The sequence below is a fragment of the Bombina bombina genome, chromosome 7 (genome assembly GCF_027579735.1).
Source record: "Bombina bombina isolate aBomBom1 chromosome 7, aBomBom1.pri, whole genome shotgun sequence".
In the NCBI taxonomy this organism is placed as follows: Eukaryota; Metazoa; Chordata; class Amphibia; order Anura; family Bombinatoridae; genus Bombina; species Bombina bombina.
Genome location: NC_069505.1, coordinates 443,793,908 through 443,806,204, shown reverse-complemented (window position 1 = coordinate 443,806,204; position 12,297 = coordinate 443,793,908). Strand labels below are relative to the sequence as shown.

Here is a 12,297-nt window from a genome sequence, read left to right as displayed (position 1 = left end):
CTGATCTGTCTGTATACACCTACTGAGTACTGACTCCTTATACACCTATACGTTATACTGATCTGTCTGTATACACCTACTGAGTACTGACTCCTTATACACCTATACATTATACACCTACTGAGCACTGACTCCTTATACACCTATATGTTATACTGATCTGTCTGTATACACCTGCTGAGTACTGACTCCTTATACACCTATACGTTATACTGATCTGTCTGTATACACTCACTGAGCACTGACTCCTTATACACCTTTAGGTTATACTGATCTGTCTGTATACACTCACTGAGTACTGACTCCTTATACACCTATACGTTATACTGATCTGTCTGTATACACCTATTAAGTACTGACTCCTTATACACCTATACGTTATATTGATCTGTCTGTATACACTCACTGAGTACTGACTCCTTATACACCTATACGTTATACTGATCTGTCTGTATACACCTATTAAGTACTGACTCCTTATACACCTATACGTTATACTGATCTGTCTGTATACACTCACTGAGTACTGACTCCTTATACACCTATACGTTATACTGATCTGTCTGTATACACTCACTGAGTACTGACTCCTTATACACCTATACGTTATACTGATCTGTCTGTATACACTCACTGAGTACTGACTCCTTATACACCTTTACGTTATACTGATCTGTCTGTATACACCTACTGAGTACTGACTCCTTATACACCTATACGTGATACTGATCTGTCTGTATATACTCACTGAGTACTGACTCCTTATATACCTATACATTATACTGATCTGTCTGTATGCACCTACTTAGTACTGACTCCTTATACACCTATACGTTATACTGATCTGTCTGTATACACTCACTGAGTACTGACTCCTTATACACCTATACTTGATACTGATCTGTCTGTATACACTCACTGAGTACTGACTCCTATACACCTATACGTTATAGTGATCTGTCTGTATACACCCACTGAGTACTGACTCCTTATGCACCTATATGTTATACTGATCTGTCTGTATACACTCACTGAGTACTGACTCCTTATACACCTATACATTATACTGATCTGTCTGTATACACTCACTGAGTACTGACTCCTTATACACCTATACGTTATATTGATCTGTCTGTATACACCCACTGAGCACTGACTCCTTATACACCTATATGTTATACTGATCTGTCTGTATACACTCACTGAGTACTGACTCCTTATACACCTATACATTATACTGATCTGTCTGTATACACTCACTGAGTACTGACTCCTTTTACACCTATACATTATACTGATCTGTCTGTATACACCTACTGAGTACTGACTCCTTATACACCTATATGTTATACTGATCTGTCTGTATACACCTGCTGAGTACTGACTCCTTATACACCTATAGGTTATACTGATCTGTCTGTATACACCTACTGAGTACTGACTCCTTATACACTTATACGTTATACTGATCCGTCTGTATACACCTACTGAGTACTGACTCCTTATACACCTATATGTTATACTGATCTGTCTGTATACACCTGCTGAGTACTGACTCCTTATACACCTATAGGTTATACTGATCTGTCTGTATACACCTACTGAGTACTGACTACTTATACACTTATACGTTATACTGATCTGTCTGTATACACCTACTGAGTACTGACTCCTTATACACCTATACGTTTTACTGATCTGTCTGTATACACCTACTGAGTACTAACTCCTTATACACCTATAGGTTATACTGATCTGTCTGTATACACTCACTGAGTACTGACTCCTTATACACCTATACGTTATACTGATCTGTCTGTATACACTCACTGAGTACTGACTCCTTATACACCTATACGTTATAGTGATCTGTCAGTATACACTCACTAAGCACTGACTCCTTATACACCTATACGTTACACTGATCTGTCTGTATTATGTAGTTATTATTTCCTGGGGTAAGTATAAATCTATCCTACCTACTAATTAAAGCCTGGGAAAAGCATAAGGCTATCCTACATACTAATTACTGTCTGGGATAAGCATAAGGCTATCCTACATACTAATTAATGCCTGGGATAAGCATAAGACTATCCTTCGTACTAATCACTGCCTGGGATAAGTATAAGGCTATCCTATGTACTAATTTAATGACTGGGATAAGCATAAGGCTATCCTACATACTAATTAATGTCTGGGATAAGCATAAGGCTATCCTACACAATAATGCCTGGGATAAGCATAAAACTATTCTAATAATGCCTACATATCCTACATACTTATTAATGCCTGGGATAAGCATAATGCTATACTACATACTAATTACTTCCCGGGATAAGCATAAGACTATCCTTCGTACTAATCACGGCCTAGGATAAGTATAAGGATATCCTATGTACTAATTAATGACTGGGATAAGCATAAGGCCATCCTACATACTAATTAATGACTGGGATAAGCATAAGACTATCCTACGTACTAATTACTGCCTGGGATAAGCATAAGACTATCCTACGTACTGATAACTGCCTGGAATAAGCATATGGCTATCCTACGTACTAATTACTGCCTAGCATAAGGCTATCCTATGTACTAATTACTGCCTGGGATAAGCATAAGGCTATCCTACATACTAATTACTGCCTGGGATAAGCATAAGGCTATCCTACATAGTAATTAATGCCTGGGGTAAACATAAGGCTATCCTACATACTAAGTAATGCCTGGGATAAGCATAAGGCTGTCCTACATACTAATTAATGCCTGGGATAAGCATAAGGCCATCCTTATAAATATGTTTATTTCTGTATTTATGCAAATTATCTTAGGTCACCCTAAGAGTAAAAGGGGTAACCAGACGTGGTCTCCTTGCACACATGCCTTAGAGGGATGCAACTGCACCTCACTGACTAGGCCCATAGAGGCCGAAACGTACTTCTGGGGTTTGTTTGTTTTCCCTTGTTCAAAGGAGATTTGCCTGGTATTTCGGTGCTGGACTGTCATTTGGCAGGGTCAGACTGATATGCTACAGTAGATTTTACCTTTGTGAAAGACATAGTGTGCAGAAAGAGTTTGTACCCTGGGAGTAAGGAGGGGCTAAGCAAGGAAGTATTTCCAGCTTCAGTTCTATGCCTAGTTGAGTGCATCTCTATGTTTATTTCTGTATGACTGGGATAAGCATAAGACTATCCTACGTACTAATTAATGCCTAGGATAAGCATAAGACTATTCTACGTACTAATTACTGTCTGGGATAAGCATAAGGCTATCCTACGTACTAATTAATGCCTAGGATAAGCATAAGACTATTCTACGTACTAATTAATGCCTAGGATAAGCATAAGTCTTTACTACGTACTAATTAATGCCTGGGATAAGCATAAGGCTATACTACGTATTAACTAATGCCTGGGATAAGCATAAGGCTATCCTACATACTAATTAATGCCTAGGATAAGCATAAGGCTATCCTACGTACTAATTACTGCCTGCGATAAGCATAAGGCTATCCTACATACTAATTAATGCCTGGGATAAGCATAAGACTATCCTATGTACTAATTACTGCCTGGGATAAGCATAAGACTATCCTACGTACTGATAACTGCCTGGGATAAGCATACGGCTATCCTACGTACTAATTACTGCCTAGCATAAGGCTATCCTACGTATTAATTACTGCCTGGGATAAGCATAAGACTATCCTACATACTAATTACTGCCTGAGAAAAGCATAAGGCTATCCTACATACTAATTAATGCCTGGGGTAAACATAAGGCTATCCTACATACTAATTAATGCCTAGGATAAGAATACGGCTATCCTACGTACTAATTAAAGCCTGCGATAAGCATAAGGCTATCCTACATACTAATTACTGCCTGGGATAAGCATAAGGCTATCCTACATAGTAATTAATGCCTGGGGTAAACATAAGGCTATCCTACATACTAAGTAATGCCTGGGATAAGCATAAGGCTGTCCTACATACTAATTAATGCCTGGGATAAGCATAAGGCCATCCTTATAAATATGTTTATTTCTGTATTTATGCAAATTATCTTAGGTCACCCTAAGAGTAAAAGGGGTAACCAGACGTGGTCTCCTTGCACACATGCCTTAGAGGGATGCAACTGCACCTCACTGACTAGGCCCATAGAGGCCGAAACGTACTTCTGGGGTTTGTTTGTTTTCCCTTGTTCAAAGGAGATTTGCCTGGTATTTCGGTGCTGGACTGTCATTTGGCAGGGTCAGACTGATATGCTACAGTAGATTTTACCTTTGTGAAAGACATAGTGTGCAGAAAGAGTTTGTACCCTGGGAGTAAGGAGGGGCTAAGCAAGGAAGTATTTCCAGCTTCAGTTCTATGCCTAGTTGAGTGCATCTCTATGTTTATTTCTGTATGACTGGGATAAGCATAAGACTATCCTACGTACTAATTAATGCCTAGGATAAGCATAAGACTATTCTACGTACTAATTACTGTCTGGGATAAGCATAAGGCTATCCTACGTACTAATTAATGCCTAGGATAAGCATAAGACTATTCTACGTACTAATTAATGCCTAGGATAAGCATAAGTCTTTACTACGTACTAATTAATGCCTGGGATAAGCATAAGGCTATACTACGTATTAACTAATGCCTGGGATAAGCATAAGGCTATCCTACATACTAATTAATGCCTAGGATAAGCATAAGGCTATCCTACGTACTAATTACTGCCTGCGATAAGCATAAGGCTATCCTACATACTAATTAATGCCTGGGATAAGCATAAGACTATCCTATGTACTAATTACTGCCTGGGATAAGCATAAGACTATCCTACGTACTGATAACTGCCTGGGATAAGCATACGGCTATCCTACGTACTAATTACTGCCTAGCATAAGGCTATCCTACGTATTAATTACTGCCTGGGATAAGCATAAGACTATCCTACATACTAATTACTGCCTGAGAAAAGCATAAGGCTATCCTACATACTAATTAATGCCTGGGGTAAACATAAGGCTATCCTACATACTAATTAATGCCTAGGATAAGAATACGGCTATCCTACGTACTAATTAAAGCCTGCGATAAGCATAAGGCTATCCTACATACTAATTACTGCCTGGGATAAGCATAAGGCTATCCTACGTACTAATTAATGACTGGGATAAGCATAAGACTATCCTATGTACTAATTACTGCCTGGGATAAGCATAAGACTATCCTACGTACTGATAACTGCCTGGGATAAGCATACGGCTATCCTACGTACTAATGACTGCCTAGCATAAGGCTATCCTACGTACTAATTACTGCCTGGGATAAGCATAAGACTATCCTACATACTAATTACTGCCTGAGATAAGCATAAGGCTATCCTACATACTAATTAATGCCTGGGGTAAACATAAGGCTATCCTACATACTAAGTAATGCCTGGGATAAGCATAAGGCTGTCCTATGTACTAATTAATGCCTGGGATAAGCATAAGGCTATCCTACATACTAAGTAATGCTTGGGATAAGCATAAGGCTATCCTACATACTAATTACTGCCTGGGATAAGCATAAGACTATCCTACCTACAAATTCATGCCTGGGATAAGCATAAGGCTATCCTACGTACTAATAACTGCCTGGGATAAGCATAAGGCTATCCTACATACTAATTACTGCCTGGGATAAGCATAAGGCTATCCTACATACTAATTACTGCCTGGGATAAGCATAAGGCTATCCTACCTACTAATTTATGCCTGGGATAAGCATAATGCTATCCTATGTACTAATTACTGCCTGAGATAAGCATAAGGCTTACCTACGTACTAATTAATGCCTGGGATAAGCATAAGGCTATCCCAGTGGCGTAGCGTGGGGGGGGCAACAGGGGCGGTTGCCCCGGGCGCATAATTCTGAGGGGCGCTTCTAGCCTCAACTTAGCAAAGGGAAGAAGGGAGGCTAAAAATTCTGACAGGCCCTCAGCTCTGTTCTGCGACCCGTCAGGAATGTGGTGATGCCGCGACTAAGGTAAGGTGTCAGGATCAGACTTACTTATAGCCCTGTTTTTGCTTGATACTAGCAACACCCAAAATGCAGCTTAATTACGGTTCTATTATTACCCAACAAGTAAGTTCCCTTCCATCAAAGGACCCAGAGCCAGAATGCCATGCATTGCCTGGGGCACTTTTTAAGGATCTCTAAGCAGAGGTGGGGGGGAGGAATCCTTAAAAAGTGCAATAAATCTCTTTCAAACCCGTGGCACTGGTGGCAGCATGGCTGGGCTCTGCCTTTCTGTTAACCCCAGTTACCTAGTTAGTGGGATGGTGAGGTGATCAGAGACCATACTTTCATGTTTGACCAGATTCTGATTACAACTTACGCCATCTTGTCCTTGCACAAAAAAAGTATATTTGTGACAGTTGACCAAATGAGACCTTGTTTCGTCTCTTTGATTTTTCCCCTCCATGATCTTCCTAGGGCAGAAGTAGATTTAGGGATTTGTGTGCTGTCTGGCACCAGGATTGTGCTGCTCACCAGGCATTTCACTGTGTTTGTCTCCTATCAAAGAAGTCCTATGAATTCACCATCTTGAATCTATTTCTTGCTGGACTCCTGAGGTGTGGACTTTTACCGATTTTTAGGGTTTGGGTGCTCATTGCCTTTTTTATTTACATTTAACCCACCCTTACTGCATTTAAAGTAAAAAAAAATAACTATAATTTGTGTTAGTAAATAAATTTAACAGCATCCCCCTAAATACCATACACCCTCCCCCCATATATGTATGTAATGCTGGGTTGTCTGTCCCATGCCCCTTTTATATTGATTACTTACAATTGTTATATTTATTAAGGTAGAATATATACCCCACTTTTATATGTCATTGGCACCCAAAAGACAGTCTGCCCAGCAGGGACAACCTTATGTAACAGCTGCCAACCTGTGTGTCTCCTTTTCCTCTTTTTAACGACTTACCAAAAACCTATTGCACCACATATACAATATGGGTTGCTGCAATGTGGGGGTGGGTGCACCCTGTGATCTGCAGTATTTGTACCATGAAGTTTTACAGATCATGACATGTCACCACCAGATGGGGGTTAAGGGGGGCTTTCCCCCATGTGTAAAACGAGAATAAATCTTAAAATTTAATATTGTATATATTTGCCCAGCTCTGGAGAGCTGCAGACAGGGTTTGATCACAGGGGGATAGCACATAATGCTTGCAGGCTTCACCCACTCCCTCTTGTATTGCCAATATATTATTTTCATGGCTTTATTTGTAAGGCGCTACTGATTAGCAGCTGCTTATGACAAGGGACATATTTTGGGGATATGGGTATCATCAGCAATAACAGTTATCCAGTAAAGATGGTTAAGGGAGCATTTTGTGGGAGAGGAGACAGTGTCCCTTGCTTTATGTGATCTACCAGGCTTGGGTCTTTGCTTGATTTGTCCCAAATGTAAGAAGAAGCAGCATATCTAAAATGGGTTTGGGGGGGGCGCAATACTTGCCTTGCCACGCTACGCCACTGGGCTATCCTACCTACTAATTAAAGCCTGGGAAAAGCATAAGGCTATCCTACATACTAATTACTGTCTGGGATAAGCATAAGGCTATCCTACATACTAATTAATGCCTGGGATAAGCATAAGACTATCCTTCGTACTAATCACTGCCTGGGATAAGTATAAGGCTATCCTATGTACTAATTTAATGACTGGGATAAGCATAAGGCTATCCTACATACTAATTAATGTCTGGGATAAGCATAAGGCTATCCTACACAATAATGCCTGGGATAAGCATAAAACTATTCTAATAATGCCTACATATCCTACATACTTATTAATGCCTGGGATAAGCATAATGCTATACTATATACTAATTACTGCCCGGGATAAGTATAAGACTATCCTTCGTACTAATCACGGCCTAGGATAAGCATAAGGCTATCCTACCTACTAATTTATGCCTGGGATAAGCATAATGCTATCCTATGTACTAATTACTGCCTGAGATAAGCATAAGGCTTACCTACGTACTAATTAATGCCTGGGATAAGCATAAGGCTATCCTACATTCTAATTACTGCCTGGGATAAGCTTAAGGCTATCCTACATACTTATTAATGCCTGGGATAACCAAAAGACTATTCTACGTACTAATTAATGCCTGGGATAAGCATAAGGCTATCCTACGTACTAATAACTGCCTGGGATAAGCATAAGGCTATCCTACATACCAATTACTGCCTGGGATAAGCATAAGGCTATCCTACATACTAATTACTGCCTGGGATAAGCATAAGGCTATCCTACCTACTAATTTATGCCTGGGATAAGCATAATGCTATCCTATGTACTAATTACTGCCTGAGATAAGCATAAGGCTTACCTACGTACTAATTAATGCCTGGGATAAGCATAAGGCTATCCTACATTCTAATTACTGCCTGGGATAAGCTTAAGGCTATCCTACATACTTATTAATGCCTGGGATAACCAAAAGACTATTCTACGTACTAATTAATGCCTGGGATAAGCATAAGGCTATCCTACATACTAATTAATGCCTGGGATAAGAATAAGGCTATCCTACACAACAATGCCTGGGATAAGCATAATACTATTCTAATAATGCCTACATATCCTACATACTTATTAATGCCTGGGATAAGCATAATGCTATACTACATACTAATTACTGCCTGGGATAAGCATAAGACTATCCTTCATACTAATCACTGCCTGGGATAAGTATAAGGCTATCCTATGTACTAATTAATACCTAGGATAAGCATAAGGCTATCCTATGTACTAATTACTGCCTGCGATAAGCATAAGGCAATCCTATATATTAATTAATGCCTGGGATAAGCATAAGGCTATCCTACGTACTAATTAATGCCTAGGATAAGCATACGGCTATCCATGTACTAATTAATGCCTGATATAAACATAAGGCTATCCTACATACTAATTAATGCCTGGGATAAGCATAAGGCTATACAGGTGGCCCTCGGTTTACACCGGTTCAAATTGCGCCGTTTCAGAATGACAACCTTTTTTTCAGTCATGTGACTGCTATTGAAATGCATTGAAAAGCATTGCACTAATTAAAATAGCCAGTAGGTGGAGCTGTCCGATTGTGTTTCAGCAAAGTTAAGCAAGCTTTACAGCCTGAAATTGATCTGTGTACACAGAGCAGACCAGACTCATCGAGCAACAAGATCTAGCAGGCACTTCTGTATTATCTTCCTGTCCAGCAGCTTGAGGTGAGGGTGCCTGTTACGGTACCAACAGTGTACCAAGCGCCGCTTTGGCGAAGTAGGTTGGCCTCCACAGCTGCTATGACCCGGTCGATAATTTCCGCAGATGGGTTGGGGCCATAATGTGCCAGTCTTATTTTAACTGCCCGATCAAAGCTTGCTTCTGCGGGGGTTCTGTCTGCTATGCTGGGCCCATTGGTTCCTTCTGTCCCTGGTACTCTTTCCATCTTAGTCAGTATTGTAATAATCCCCCTCTTCCTGAGGTTACTGGCTTGTGTAGTTGCTCTTCTGGGCGATAAGGTTCATTCCGTCGCTTGCCACCAATGTTACGGTACCAACAGGATACCAAGGTTAATACCAGATGAACAATGTCCTGCATAGGGAATCAGCAATTCACAGCCCAGCCAGTTTCAGGTTTAAAACAGAATGTCATTTATTAAAGGCTAGATGCCTAGTATTTATACAGATGGGGGGGTTGAAAGACTCTTGTACATTTAGATAAAAAGGGGAAGACGCCCTTTTATGAAACAGTAGAATTACATTACTTAAATACTTTACTTAGGCAGATAACAACTTAAACACATTTGGCTTGTCTTATCACCTAGCGTCTGCTCTCTGAGGGTGATTAAACAATGGCCTGTTTATTACTTAAATGTAATTATAGCACACAATAGCTGAGGCCAGAAAACCTGTCTTTAGAAATTAGATTCTTAGCTAAACACAATTAACTCCTTCAGTCCTGACAGAAGGGTCTGTCACAGTGCCTAACTGCCTATTAATCACTGCAGATTGAAATGCATAGAATAGGTGCAGACCAATATTATCTAACATACTAACAATGCAGAGAACTGATTGCAGAAAAATGAAAGTAAAAAATGTTTTTGTTCATTAAACTTAGTTTGATGATGATGCAGTCTGTTGTGTGATTATTTTATTAGGTGCTGTTTAGCAAATGTTTTTGTTCATTAAACTTAGTTTGATTATATTTTCTGTGTTGTGTGATTATTTTATTAGGTTACAATACTGTTTTAGCAAATGATTTTGTTCTTTTAACTTAGTTTAATTATATATTCTGTGTTGTGTGATTATTTGATACTGTTTATAATGCTGTTTAGCATTTAAAGTCTTCATTTCAAAGCTTTAAAAATAATGTATTGGGTGTTACTTATGTCAATTTTGAGAGGAGCCTGGAACCTAACTCCCTCACTTCCCATTGACTTACTTTATAAACTGGGTTTCAATTTACAACGGTTTCGATTTACAACCATTCCTTCTGGAACCTAACCCCGGTGTAAACCGAGGGCTACCTGTACTACGTATTATCTAATGCCTGGGATAAGCATAAGGCTATCCTACATACTAATTAATGCCTAAGATAAGTATAAGGCTATCCTACGTACTAATTACTGCCTGTGATAAGCATAAGGCTATCCTACATACTAATTAACGCATAGGATAAGCATAAGGCAATCCTACATACTAATTACTGCCTGCGATAAGCATAAGGCTATCCTACATACTAATTAATTCCTGGGATAAGCATAAGGCTATCCTATGTACTAATTAATGCCTAGGATAAGCATACGGCTATCCATGTACTAATTAATGCCTGATATAAACATAAGGCTATCCTACATACTAATTAATGCCTGGGATAAGCATAAGGCTATCCTATGTATTAACTAATGCCTGGGATAAGCATAGGACTATCCTACATACTTTTTAGGAAATGTCATTAGATGTTGTACCTAGGGATCTTTTCTACCGTCACAATATTTGTTTCTATAGTTACTTTTATGTACTTAGTTCTGTTTTTAATTATGCTTAATTCATTATTTTATGAAGTATTTGTTGTATTTCAGACAAAGGAACTGATGATTTTTACAAAAGGCTGCCGGGGGTGGATGTTACTGGAACCTCTCCCTGCTACCAGCCAGGGATTTTGCATAACCAGGACGGCTCATCTTTGCCAGACAGCTCCTCACACATCCTCCCCAAGTCAAATCACAAAGTCAAAGTCACAAAGACAAACACTCATCCCCTAGCAGGGGCTGGAGTCCAAGGATGGGACCCAAGTAATCATGATATTCGAAGACAAGTATATGCCAATAAGCGTCAGTTCAGCATTGAAAAGCTTCCTGAACTATTTAGCCAACAAGGTCACTACACTAAAACACCCCAACGCCATTTCTCAGGCAACAGCAAGACAGAAGTTACTGTCTGATAAGCACCACTGTCTTCCTTCTTTTTCTGAGGAAGAGTGAGAAACAGGTGGTCTTTTGTTCCTAAAGTTTCAGTTATGTGAGAATAGAAAACAGGACTAGGGGACGAAGGAGCATCAGGAGCAAGGAGCAGCTGTGACAACTGGAGAACTAACATTAAATATATATCCACAACACATCTCTTATTCTCCCCAAATAAAATGTAGTGTCTATGGCTTGAGGCTGGGTCATACCATCGTAGTGACAACCTTTTTGGGCTTTTTGCATCACACAAGGCTTGTTCATGGCTGCCCATCGCATCTGCAGAGCCTACTTTACTGTTCTGCTGTGAGTTTACGCAGGTACCACACAGGAAACCTTATAATCATTCTTTATTAACCTTTGGTTGGGACTCATGTTTTCTAGAAGGCCACAGCCAGGGCTTGCTCCAATCAGGATATGTTCTCTTTTTCCCCAAAGGCTCCAGATGAAGGAACTGGACAAAACAGGATAGTGGTACTGATGGTGGCTGTTCTGACACGGAGCTTTGCACCTGGACCTTCCTCACGTGACAAGCTGTGGCCTTTAAAAGTGGCCCTCTGTTGGCTGGCTCAGCCTTAGCAATGAAGGGCCCAATTCACTATTTTGTTTATATCAATATTTTTACAGATGTCACTGTACCGAACCTGACACACGGAACTAAAAAATCCAAGATCCTAGGAGACCCAAGATATAAAGACAAGCAGATTCTTAAATAAAAAAATACATTTTAATTGGTTGGCTGAAAATAATCTGCTAAAAAATCAATTCTGTTTGAACCTATAG

General features: G+C 39.7%; 1 protein-coding gene across 1 annotated transcript in view; it reads left to right on the top strand.

Moving 5' to 3' along the window:
- The window catches only part of SHISA8 (shisa family member 8), a 175,506-nt gene extending 163,778 nt beyond the window's left edge, over positions 1–11,728 (top strand). The window contains exon 4 of the mRNA XM_053689055.1: positions 11,134–11,728. Within this exon, the coding sequence (XP_053545030.1) occupies positions 11,134–11,495 (362 nt within the window). The 3' untranslated portion in view covers positions 11,496–11,728. The remainder of the gene's footprint in view (positions 1–11,133) is intronic.
- The last annotated feature ends 569 nt before the right edge of the window (positions 11,729–12,297 follow it).